General features: G+C 47.9%; 5 protein-coding genes across 5 annotated transcripts; 3 read left to right on the plus strand and 2 right to left on the minus strand.

Moving 5' to 3' along the window:
- Positions 1 to 553: 553 nt before the first annotated feature.
- Positions 554 to 1,641, minus strand: F5147DRAFT_790752 (uncharacterized protein; the record flags this gene model as incomplete). The annotated part of the gene is made up of 4 exons (XM_041443054.1): positions 1,391 to 1,641; positions 1,246 to 1,264; positions 919 to 1,169; positions 554 to 669 (listed from the first exon to the last, which is right to left on the minus strand). Exons 1-4 carry the CDS (start codon positions 1,608 to 1,610, stop codon positions 554 to 556), a joined length of 606 nt encoding a protein of 201 aa, XP_041285171.1. The 5' UTR covers positions 1,611 to 1,641.
- A 1,615-nt stretch (positions 1,642 to 3,256) lies between these two features.
- Positions 3,257 to 4,960, plus strand: F5147DRAFT_841434 (uncharacterized protein; the record flags this gene model as incomplete). The annotated part of the gene is made up of 13 exons (XM_041444377.1): positions 3,257 to 3,329; positions 3,380 to 3,412; positions 3,463 to 3,482; positions 3,535 to 3,549; positions 3,609 to 3,651; positions 3,710 to 3,738; positions 3,796 to 3,809; positions 3,859 to 3,890; positions 4,053 to 4,112; positions 4,169 to 4,303; positions 4,355 to 4,592; positions 4,650 to 4,701; positions 4,757 to 4,960. The coding sequence occupies 13 exons, from the start codon at positions 3,257 to 3,259 to the stop codon at positions 4,958 to 4,960; spliced, it is 948 nt and encodes a 315-aa protein (XP_041285172.1).
- Positions 4,961 to 6,210: 1,250 nt separating this feature from the next.
- Positions 6,211 to 7,153, minus strand: F5147DRAFT_748530 (uncharacterized protein; the record flags this gene model as incomplete). Its single annotated transcript, XM_041440081.1, has 5 exons — positions 6,211 to 6,385; positions 6,434 to 6,525; positions 6,549 to 6,685; positions 6,970 to 7,075; positions 7,097 to 7,153. The coding sequence occupies 5 exons, from the start codon at positions 7,151 to 7,153 to the stop codon at positions 6,211 to 6,213; spliced, it is 567 nt and encodes a 188-aa protein (XP_041285173.1).
- Positions 7,154 to 7,542: 389 nt separating this feature from the next.
- F5147DRAFT_621161 (uncharacterized protein) lies at positions 7,543 to 11,151 on the plus strand. The gene is made up of 3 exons (XM_041432620.1): positions 7,543 to 8,016; positions 8,065 to 8,417; positions 8,490 to 11,151. Exons 1-3 carry the CDS (start codon positions 7,688 to 7,690, stop codon positions 10,919 to 10,921), a joined length of 3,114 nt encoding a protein of 1,037 aa, XP_041285174.1. The 5' UTR covers positions 7,543 to 7,687; the 3' UTR covers positions 10,922 to 11,151.
- Positions 11,152 to 11,351: 200 nt separating this feature from the next.
- On the plus strand, positions 11,352 to 12,031 carry F5147DRAFT_588129 (ubiquitin-related domain-containing protein; the record flags this gene model as incomplete). The annotated part of the gene is made up of 4 exons (XM_041432064.1): positions 11,352 to 11,429; positions 11,510 to 11,622; positions 11,714 to 11,781; positions 11,838 to 12,031. 4 exons carry the CDS (start codon positions 11,352 to 11,354, stop codon positions 12,029 to 12,031), a joined length of 453 nt encoding a protein of 150 aa, XP_041285175.1.
- Between the last annotated feature and the right edge of the window lie 56 nt (positions 12,032 to 12,087).

Consider the following 12,087-nt stretch of genomic DNA (forward strand, 5'->3'; position numbering starts at 1 on the left):
AAAGTCGATGGTGATGTAAGAAGCATTCACGGCCTCGATCATCTTCTTCAAAGTGCCGATAGCAAGAAGAAGGCAAGTTGTGAAACGATCCTGCTGTCACCCGAGCCATTAAAGCTGCGGGTTTTAATACTAAGATTCATAAATATACAAGTGGAAAGAGTGCCCTCACAGAACGAGCTCGCAAAACAGCTGCTGGGAATTTACATAATCGTCCATCACAAGCAACTCGGACAGGGCGATGCCTGAAAGTCTAAATAAGTAAGGGTGACGGGTTGACGCCTGATTATAAATAGGTGAGAGTGATGGGGTGATGCCTTAAAGTCTAAATCAGCAAGGGTGACGGGATGACACATCCAGAAGCAACTCGGACAGGGTGACGGGGTGACGCCTGGATAAGCAAAGGTGACGGGGTGACGCCTATGGATCTAAATGAGGGTGATGGGGTGACGCCTGGCGCCTATGGGTCTAAATAAGGGAGGGTGACGGGGTGACGCCTGGCGCCTATGGGTCTAAATAAGGGAGGGTGATGGGGTGACGCATGGCGCCTATGGATCTAAATAAGGGAGGGTGACGGGGTGACGCCTGGATAAGGGAGGGTGACGCCTATGGATCTAAATAAGGGAGGGTGATGCCCAAGATACTGGATAAGCGAGGGTGACGGGGTGACGCCTATAGATCTAAATAAGGGAGGGTGACGGGGTGACGCCTATGGGTCTAAATAAGCGAGGGTGACGGGGTGACGCTTGTAGCACCAAGGACAGTGCCAAGAGGACATATTGGCGGATGGGAAAAGAAGCGAGGGTGACGGACAGCCACTTACGACACCTCATGGGAAAAAGAAGGGGTGACGCTGACAGCGCCAAGGGCAAAAAATGGCGGATGGGAAAAAAAAAGGTGGGGTGACGGACAGCCACTTACGTGATGGACTTCCATTTGCGGCTGGGGTGACGGGGTGACGTTTACAGGGGTGCGCCCGTCGGACCAAATAGATAGGACCACACTTCAGGCGCCCGAGGGAGGCAAAGTCGAGATAGATGGTAGCGTTACTGCCCTGATTGGGTTGTTGGGACTGGCGCATCACCTGGCCGAAGAGGAATTTCTCAGACGTCGAATCCAATACCGTCGTCAGGCCCTTGGCACGAAATTGGAAGCCAATGTTGAACGTGTTCCTATAGGGCGGGGCGTTTCAGTAAGATCGCATGTCAAGTATGCACACACAGAGAGCGGCAGGACGTGAAGACATACCAGTTCTGGCCCATGCCATCTGTGGAGCATCACAGCCAACTCTGCCCACAAGCACATGAGGCGCGAGATACATTTTTGAATCAAGAATCATATTCATGGCCTGTATGGACGACATAGAGATATTACCGAGGGATATAAGACACACTATTAAGTAGGGTGCGGTACTGATGCGGTACGATGCGGCAAAAAATCCTAAGGCCCTCAATCAGTGCATCATGTGATTTTTGGACTCCGTTGCTCGCCGCTCTGCACGACTTCAAGCTATCTTTGCATTGAAGGCACGATTTGTGTTGCTTTCGAAATTCGAATGTATCTTTAAACGGTGCGTATGTCTTTTCTGTCTCGTTTACTGTGTATATGTTCATTTTAGGGCTTTATGCCCGATCTTAGGTGCCTAGGTGCCTAATATTCTAAGTCAGAAATGGTGGGCCACCCTAGGGTGGCGCGCTATCAGGTGCGCACCTAGTACTATGGCAGTTTTGTGGATGCACCATGCGTGCAAAAGTCCGGTAAATAGGGTGAGGGGGTGACGCTTGCAGGGGCGCGTCCGACGCACCAAATATGTAGGTAGGTATTTTTGAATTTTGAATTCCAGCAGTGTCTTACGTGCATATCGAAGCTGCCAAAAACTGAGCTCATGTATTGCGTGCCATTCGTGAGTCAAAGCTCTTCTCGTTTTGGTGCCAGACCCACCGTTCACAAATCCTTATAATTAGGTTAGGTCCGCGAATGTAACTTCCGCGTGAAGGTCTATCTGATGGGCTCTTTTGCCTAAACTTCGTCCAAGGCCTATAAGAACGGCCAGTGGTGTGTGTAGCTCGCTTCTACTCCTTAAAAGACCCGTTGGATCTGATGGTTCCTCATCGATCGCTGTGGTAGCAGTTATGTGCAAACCGCATCGATGGCCTCGCATCGCTATGACAGGGAACATTTGCGTGTACGTTCCCACTTGTTTTGCAAAGCACCGCGACCAATGACCATTTTGTACTTATAACAACAACACATCCCACCACCGTCAAAGCACCTTTCAACTTCGACCCTCATTTCCGTTTCTTCGTCAATAGCAATTCGAAAGCCTTAATTCGTCGCCGTAATTTGGTGTTGTCACGGGTAACTATATCATAACTTTCATGCATTTAACACTCGATGGCACTGATCTGTGTGCCAACACAGGATGGACCTAAATGGGAACGACGGGTCTCACTCTTACAGGATAGATGGTTACTGAAACACAATGCCATCGAGATGAGCCTTCTGGCCTGTTGCAGGCTTATTGTCTCCCGTGTGCAATTTCCGCCCATGGTGTCGTATAAGGTATTCAACATCCATCAATCATGGATCAGGATTTATCTGACAGTACAATACATCGTCATCACCATGACATCAAGTGCGCTTTGTATCGAATTTGCTCTATGCTTACCATCTCTTTGTTTATCGTTTTGATATAACCATGATAACCCAATGATTCGAGCGCACCAGGCGACGGACAAGGTGAGATATATTTGACCCACTCTGTCACGGTTTCTTGTCTGAGTTCCACAGAATGACTCTCGTTCCATGAGAGTAATCGGAGGGCTGTTATGCCTCGGGCTCAGCCAGCGATGCTGAAGAGTGTGTAAATACTTGTTTCACTCATATCACACTTCGACCTGTGTTAGATCGATGACTACATGATTTCATAGGAAATCCTTCAATTTTTGCAAGCTCACAGCAAAAAATCGCGTTGGAGATAAGTTGCCGTCATCACAAATGACTGGAACTTTCCTGGTGTTGAAGTAGTCCCGTGCGAAATACTGTTTTGGAAATCAAAATCTACTTTGATTACCACTGCCAGCTTTTTGTTTGATTTCGCACCGCTTCACCTGATCAAGTGTCTTGAGGCGTGACCAAATTTCCATCGCCATCATGCTGATTTTGGTGATACAAGGACTGCCAAACGGTTGTATATCTAGCACGAACGCTATCGTCATACCCTACTGACATTCCCCACTCCCTCAACTATCCCTCGAACATGACCTACGTCTCAAATGATCCCAGTTGGTGGCAGTATATCAATTTGGATATTTTTGTCAGCTATTGGACAGGTTTGTCGCATCAAGGTGTCCAGATCTAAAGTTGAGTTGTGGTTTCGCAGTTGCCGTGGGCGTCGTGGTGGTATACGATTGGGGTGAGCAGGACAGTGTTCAAAAGTCGCTGATATTCTCATGATATTTCCAGTCCTAACATTCGGACAAGAGGTACGTCGATGTTATCGCCAGAGCAGCTAACTCGCTAAGAATGGCGCCATAGATTGAACTCATCTGGGTGAGTGATAAGAGTCCCGTATCAGAAGAAAACAAGAGAATGTAATGAATTCGCAACAGAGACAACGCTGGTCTCTCATGACCGTGCTGTATTTGATTGTTCGTACTCTTGTTGTGCTTCAGCGTGGTGGGCAACTTGTGCTAACTCCAAAATGTTCTAGATACGCTATATTGGAATACCATATTCTGTGTATGTGTCGAGATCAACAACTTTGCACTGTGCTGATAGCTCATCTCTGACAATTAGTGTCCATCTTCTGGGTATGTCTCATATGCGCTGTGTTCCATTTTTCTGACCGGTGGGACACAGAATATGTGCCATCGGTATCGCTGACAGATGCAGTAAGTGTTATGCAATCATCTCATTCCCATTCAATCAATACGCTCATATGTAGGGGTGAGTGAGATTCCAACCATCGAACTTGGCGCAACATAATGACTCGATAGGTGTAAGTCGAAGTCTTTGATACTAGTGCGAGGGCGTTCACTAATTGGGAGTTTCAGGCACTATCACGTACTCCGCAGTAAGTGGGACAAATGTGGCCTTGACTGCTATGTTGGGCGGTAAGTTACTCAGGTGCAATACCTCTGATATTGACCTGACTGACACACGATGCAAGTCATCATGATTGCTCGGTTGCATGCCATGTATCAGGGATCTAGAATGATGCTTATGTTCCTTGTTATTATTTTCCTGGCTGTAAACATCGCCTGCGGAGTAATGGCAGCAATAGGACTCAACGATACTGTACTGGGTAAGCTTTACTTGTCGACTTGAAGAACATGGCTCATTGGACAAACACCAGATGAGTTCATACTCTCTGGCATATATATGTGCGGTTATGTATATGGAGAGAACGACCAGCTTTTTATTTCGATCATTTGGATGCTCAACACTGTTTGGGAGGTCCTCGCATTGTGTCTTTCAGTTTGGGTTGCTGTGAAACACTTCCGTGAACTGCGACAACTCGGCCCATCGACAGGATCGACCATCGGGGACTGTTTCAGAGTACTGATACAATCTCACGTTCTTTATTTTGCAAGGTGAGCTCGTAATGGGAACGCAGTTATATTTTTCTGCTCACGTTCCGCACATGTTAGCTTTGTTGGTGTCTCTTGCATCCAGCTTGCTTATCTCTCTCCAGAAATCGCGGTGCGCCGACCTGTCGCCAACATCTGTGTGTAACCACTGCTCATCAGTTCTATAGGATTCGAATTCCATTGGAGCTCAAATACTCCTTGCTTCTCTTCAAATTTTATTGGTCATGCAGATGTTTGTACTAGGACCACGCCTCATCCTTAGCGTTCGAGAATGCAGCGCGGAACTCGTGGCATACTCCGATGCAGAAACTAGCATGAATTCGATTGTTTTCCAGGAGCATGTATATGTATCAACTAGCAGTACTGTGTAGGGAATAGTTGCCGAGTAGTCTGCAGGGAGGAGAAATTTGATCGAGGATCCGTATTGATATTTATTTAACATATATAGTGTTTCGAAGTAGGTCTAGGAAAAGCTATTTCTTGTCGTATCACTACTGGAACGAAGCACCCGCGCTTGAACCAAGTGGTAAGGGGAAATTATCCGGAACGTCCAGTAACCAAACTGGTCGTTGATAGCCAATTTTCAAATACAAGTTAACGAAAATCAGTGAAAGCGCCCTGACATTTGCGCGTTTGTGGAGTTTCACTGTCTGAATATATAGACGATGAAGTGACTGCGAAGCGTGAAGCCAGATGGCTGATAACTCATGGATGCTCAGATGCAATTTCCTCCATGCGATGGGCTACGGAGAATGAAATGAATGAATCGCGCAGACTCATGGCTCGACTGTACGTCTCTCTCGCGAGTGAGATGATGACAAGGATATGGGATCTGCTCAGTGATGAGTGGAGAATAAGAAAATGTCAGAAGGCCTCAAGCATACATATCAAACTACTGATGAGGCATCGACTGTGATAATTCTGTTGGAGCCCTTGCTAAGAACCGAACGAGATACAGACATGCATATACACGCACATACACCCAGTGACATGGATCACAGTCCTGGAGCAAGCAAACGATCACTTGGATGAAGTGTCTGATAGAATGTGGGAAACGGAGAAATTCGAAGATACTTTGCAGGAACGTTGAAGCTTGAAGCTTGAAGGCCTGTAGCGTGATGTCTTGCACGTGAGCTGTTGCAACGACCAATAAGGGTGGGTGCCGGTGACCGGTGATACATTTATATATTGCACGCAGTATGAGAATAAGGGCGACTATTCCTGCAGGTACTATCAATAGAGACGCGAGGTGCATCGATGGTGGGAGTAGGATACGTGTTCGATTATGGACAGCCCGCGTGATGGGTAAAGCCCCGCACTAAATAGAAGCACAACCTAGAATAGATGCCGGGCTAGATAAGGCATGGATGATGATACGAATCTGAGTTATGTAAAACCTTGTTAGAACCTACATGTCTCCGGTTCAAGGCGTACCAAGCTGGGAGGCCTTAGAGTGGCTGACCTCGCTGATGGCCCTTCTCCACGAGGTCTACCTTCGATAGGTGGATACTTATTCAGGTACCGTCATGGACCTGGTCAGACGTATCTCATGCATTCAACCAATCCTTTTATCCGCCAGAAGTATACGGTATAGCCAATAGTTATTTGACATGCCTGTATGTTATAGGGATATCTCGCCGTTGTGGGCCACCTGGGAACGTAACTTCAATTTCCTGAGGACCTGACGTAGAATCTGGAGTCGAGAAAAAATATCGTCCATGTTCGGACGTTGTGCTGGATCCGAGTGCATCATGTCCGATACTAGGCCAGTCAGGAATTCCACGCCTGAGTAAACACTGTTACGTCCAAATCAGAGTGTGAAAAATGAAATGCTACAATCGCACCTTACGTTGAAAAATGTCTTGGATGGCATATATACCCAAGACCAAATATCAGTTGGGAAAGGGTTCCAAGGTTTGGTGTAGTCTTCCACGAACTCAGAAACTCATTTATTCCCACCATATATGGGGGTTTCCAGGATGCATCATATTTGCGGGAGATACCAAAGTCTATGTAATGGTATCGTGGTGGGGACTGCATGCGTGCACAATGCCTGGCCACAGATTTGAAGTCCTTCGACATATCATTATGGATCGCTAGGATGCCACGTGTCTATGAGCATGCAGTCATCTATTAGTAGGTTTAACCGCATGCAGTCCCTATGCTCAGGTCATAAGATAAGTTACTCGAGTAATCAGGATACGTACCGGTGAGCAACATGATATCGGTACATGAAGCAGCCCCTTCAGAAGAAATAAATAGATAAATGACAAGATCACGAGTCGGTCAATAAAGATCATACCTCGCAAAGCTGATGATGCAGTCTACAACTTCTCCAACGGTATCAAAATAGGGATCTGTAGCATATCGAAGTGACGACATGTCAAGATAATTGTCAGCGGGTGCCCGCAGGCGTAAATTGGCACGCAATGGTTGGCTGGATCTTGGATGAGAGGTAAGCTACTGAAAAAGCGACCAATTTCTATCTCGTAAGAGTGTCACGATACGTCTATACATTTGAGTGATACGCGAGCGCCGTCTTGAGTGCGTCGTGCATCTAGCATACAATATTAGTGAGAAGGTATGGTGATTGATCAAACAATGCTATCATCCGAGGGGCACAGTACCTACTGGGGACCTTATCACATCCTCGCGGCAATTTAGTTGCTGTCCGTCCAAGAGGGTACCCAGTCCGGACTGTAGCAACTTCGTAGCATGTAACCTTTTCTTTGAGAAAGTTGTAGTGGTCCTTCTACCAAATCTCGTATTTAGAAGGATGGGATGAGCAGCGGAGGAAGCCATCCTTAGAAAAACTGCTTAAACAGTAGTAGGTAAGTAGTAGCTGCGGCCAACCATATTGAAGTTGTTATCCAGTGCCAAGTGGTTAAGTTAGACTCGTAACCAGTCTTTACTACGTCTGAGATGTTATGTAAGTGTTTGCGACTTGTCTGCAGGCTACTACCGGTGGTCACGTTTGGCCTCGCTTGCTCCTCGTTGGAAATATTGTTATCCATCTCACCGTTGACCGCAGTGCACTGCAACACTTCCTCGTCATCAAGCACGACCTAATCGATCATACGTTGTCGTGTCTTTAACTGATGGTCCACCGTCCTCCAGACTCTCGTCTCCTGTCCAACCTCATAGCACACGAAAAGGAGTATACGAAACATCTATCCGCTCTTTTCCCCATATCACATGCTGCTCTAGCCTCTCTTTCTGCATTCGCAGCTGCCTCACCTTCGGCTATACCTAGTAGTTCTTCGGTCTCTCTGGCACAAACTATTGCCACCATCGTTGATATCCTCTCCGGTGCGGACGATGCTCTTCAGCTTTACAATAAGGCAGTTGAGAATTGGCGCGATCAACTTGCTCACTTGATAAAACTCGAGCAAGACATAGCAGCTATTCTCCGTGATAGGGAAATTCTGTCCGTCCCAACTCTTTCTTTCTAGCTCTCCGTTAATCTTCATTTCAGGGTAACTCGGCTAATCAAAGTTTCCAAATCCTCCAAGACCACACGGGATGCTCGCTCATCACTTAATTTACCGTCTGGTTCTACCTCATTTATATCTCTCCCTTCTACCAATTCTACATTACACGGCTCTTCGAATACCAAACTTCTGCAAACTCAAGAGGAGTTACGCGCATGTGAGGCTCATTTGGCTACTAAAGAGCTGGAGTTAGAGGCACTTCGGGTCAGCATAGCTAGAGAAGGTCTCGGTGCTCGCTGTCGGGCTCTTGTTGATTGTGGGTGGACTTGGGGCGAAATGGGCAAGGAAGGTCTCCGGGCCTTACAGACTCTTAATGCTTCAAGTTCAGATGTTCAAGGTGTGTTTCCATATTGTTTTATTGTCTCAGATCACCTATTCACAAGCATGATGCACGCGTATCCAGAACCAGAACCACTTTTGGCGTCATTTCCATCGAATTCGCATCCACCCTCCACGTCCATTACTCCCAAACAAAAGCCTCTCACGCTGCCTTCTCGTGTTACACAGGGCCCAATATCCTACTCCTCCGACATTTCCTCCCTCACACCTTCTCAAAGTGCTTCACAACAACACGATGGGCCCTCTCGTGGAGCTAGCCAAGAAGGCGCGATTCCTGATCATCCTAGCTCCAGTGGCCATGAAGACGTGACAATCAGCATTCCTCCTGCACATGCCATCTCAGAACTTACTATGCCAACTGGTGTCCGTTCTCCATCCCCTCTCAGGGCCCCTTTACCTGGGAGTTCAACAGACCTCGAGACCCGCCCCCTCCTACTTGGTAGTAGTGCACAACAGATCCGCCGTCCATTATCCAGGCGCATAACCGAGATAGACGAAAATGAGTACAGTGAGGGGCCTGCTGTCGTAACAAACTCCTACTTCCCATCCCCTGACAGCGCTCGCGGTGCGGACGATAGCAGTGAAGAGGAGGAGACTCAAGGTCCCTTAGAGGTCGTCGAGAACGATCCATTCAGTCAATCCACACGCTTCTCTCTGCATCACGAAGTATCTCCAGATGCTGTTGAGCACACACCCAAGCGTAACGGTAAACAGCGGGAGCGTATGCCATCCATGAGTTTCTTCGGCTCTCTGCGCGGTTTATTCAAGATCTCGCACAAGGATCAAACTCGGGTAGAGTGGAGTGGTGCTACAGAGTCCCCGGATGCCAGTACAAGCAACAAAGGGAAGAAGGGCTGGTCTACGCGAACAGATGCAAACTTGAAGGCTTCCAGATCTCAAGACAGCTCAGAGTCTGAGCCTGAGACAATTCGCAAGCCCCCTCTACCTTCAAGAGGTGCGAAGTTGCGCAAGGGCCGGTCACAGACGACCGCTCTCGCATCATCTAGTGGATGGCAGACTGACGGACCCCCTTCTGCAAGTCCACGCACAAGCGTCAGGCGGAAAAAGAAGAAGTCAGTTGCGGAGCTAAAGGGCGGGGACGGCGGGTATACAGACGGCGAGCTTGACGCAAACAATTCAACTCCTGCAGGCCTCCCATCTCGGAGTCAGTCGGAGGTTGTTAACCGACGTCCGTCTGTAAAGCGGCAGATAACCCCAACCTCCAGTCCTCAGGCTCAACCACTCGATCTTTCACGTGCATCCTCACTCTCAATGCGAAGTAGCGTAAGGTCGGCCCCAAATCAGGTAGCAGTCAAGCCACAACATCGCAGAGCAAGTACAGACCTCTCCGGGAATCTTGACAGTGGCAATGGGGAAGCGCCTCGTGAAGGTTATCCACGACGGTCAGCCTCCCTCACATACGGTGCAGCACCTCAACATCCGGGGGACTCTCCTGGAACTGCGAGATCAAGATCCAAGCGCACACCCAAAGCAGTGACCATACATCCTCCTCTCCCAGCGAAAGGGAGCACTAGTGTGAGCCTTATGAGCATCGTCGAGGATGTCGCACGACAGAATCGCAACACCCGGGGTGCTACAGTTACAGGCTCGTCGAGTCCATCTCCAAGTACTACTAAACTTGAGGTCCCGCGTGCCCCTATACCAGGTGTGCCTACCAACCCAACGTGGTCCTCCAAACCTTCCCATGATCGGCTTCCTGTCCGCTCAGGATCATTGGACATTCCCCGTGCACCGGGGTCAGTTTTTTCTGCATCTCAGTCCTTCCCGGTTGTTCCGGGCGCACAAGGAACAGCGAGACCCAAACACGAAACCCCACCTCGTCGCCCGTCTATAGGAAAGGGGAGTCACAAGTCAGCTGCAGTTCCTGGAAGCGAATCCAGAAAGACCTCCCGACCGGCTGTGTCACCTCTTCGTTCAGCTCTTCGAAATTCCAGCCGTACACCATCACCCAGCCCAGCTCTATTATCAGAGATACGAAAGCGAGGAGCTGATGTAAGCGCTGAGGATAGTAAACCTCGTGGACGGACACCAGAGCGGGATGCACCCGAGGAGCGCACTCCGAGACCAGCCCGGCCCGGGCAGGCTAATGAACTGAATGATATCTCGATAAGAGATTCAGTTTCGATGATATCAATGTCATCATATAGAACGGCAGAGGAAAGTCCTATCGAGGGGGGGTCAACTCCCCCGGCTCCGCCACATGATACCGAGTCATCCTCCACTGAAACACCGACAAGACGAAAGAGTGTTCGGGTATCTCTCCAGCCGACATTCTCTCCTACTCCGCCTGCCCTGGAAGATGATGAGGCTCATGGCCGTTACCCCTGGAGCTCAACGAAGAAGGACTGTGACAATCATGATGAATCCAGCGAACCTGTTATATGGCAAGACTCGAGTGACGAAGATGAGGAATACAGTCGTGCACGGAAACTGCTTAGCAGAGCCGGTAAGAAAGATAAAGGGAAGAAGAAGGATGTATAGCCTGTCGCCGAATTTAAGTCATTCCGAGCTCAAACAGGGATCACACTTGTTACATCCCTTTTGGCCCTTGCAAGATCGACATTTGTTCTTCAAATTCTTTATCATCGTCAGCATTTCATTCGCAGTTCTCGGTTAATTGTTACATATCTTCACATATAATTTTTACATTGATTTGGTTTACAGTTGAACCTTTTACTTTATACATATTCTGAATACATAGACTGGATTGCTTTCACATCTACGGGGAGTTGAGGATCTGAGTGCGGATTAGGTAAAAGAAGCAGTACAAACACCGACAATCTCTGCTCGCCGTCCCGTCCACACAAGTTTCTCCTTGTCTTCGTCACTTCCTCACCGAGTTTATCTTACCCACGTTATCCGCGTTTCCTGATCTTTATTCACGTTATTTGTACAATCTTTACTCGCTACCATGGCTGAAGAGCTGCAGCAAGGTTCTCAAGGACAAGAAGGCTTTAAGCTTGAGGACAACGCGCCAATTAATGTCAAGGTACGAAAATCGATGGCATCGCATCGATTGACGCGACTTCCCATCTTACAACGGATCGCAAGTCTGATCTTCTCCCCCAGGTTGTAAGCTCAACTGGAGACGAGGTTTTTTTCAAAATCAAGAGCAACACCAAGTTGAGCAAGCTTCAAGGCGCTTATGCTACTAAAGTCGGTAAGGATGTGGGCAGCATTCGGTGAGTAAAATTTCCACTTATTGGGCAGGTGGATTTTTATGGGTGGCATAAACTGTGTTGGTTCCCAATTTGCTGAGCAACCTTTAATCAGATTTTTGTACGACGGATCGAGAATCAACGACGATGATACGCCTGCAAGCCTCGAAATGGAGGACAATGGTGAGCCTTTTTCCTCTGTCATATATTTGTTTGTTTCTGAAATTACTCCTATCTAGATACGATCGATGTGATGGTAGAACGTGCGCACTCTTCCAGTTTCTTCGTTGCTTTCCTAATTTTTGATCTCATTATCCTCTTTTTGGATATGCAGAGGTTGGCGGTTCATCTCCTGCATATTTGTACAGTCGTCGCCCATAATTGTAACACTACGGTTTATTTGCTTCCTTGTCAATCTGACGACTATTCATAATATTGCATCGACCGATACCATTTGGATGTAGTATCGCTAGCGCTTAGCTCTGGGGG

This window comes from Suillus discolor (genome assembly GCF_016758755.1).
Source record: "Suillus discolor strain FC423 chromosome Unknown F5147scaffold_133, whole genome shotgun sequence".
Classification (NCBI taxonomy): Eukaryota; Fungi; Basidiomycota; class Agaricomycetes; order Boletales; family Suillaceae; genus Suillus; species Suillus discolor.

What these genes read in the sequence shown, in the direction of transcription:
- F5147DRAFT_621161 (XM_041432620.1), top strand. Translation starts at nt 7,688, where the DNA reads ATGGTCCACCGTCCTCCAGACTCTCGTCTCCTGTCCAACCTCATAGCA. An exon ending in CTCCGTGATAGGGAAATTCT is followed by an intron (nt 8,017 to 8,064) that starts GTCCGTCCCAAC and finishes TCTTCATTTCAG; the next exon opens with GGTAACTCGGCTAATCAAAG. An exon ending in TTCAAGTTCAGATGTTCAAG is followed by an intron (nt 8,418 to 8,489) that starts GTGTGTTTCCAT and finishes ATCCAGAACCAG; the next exon opens with AACCACTTTTGGCGTCATTT.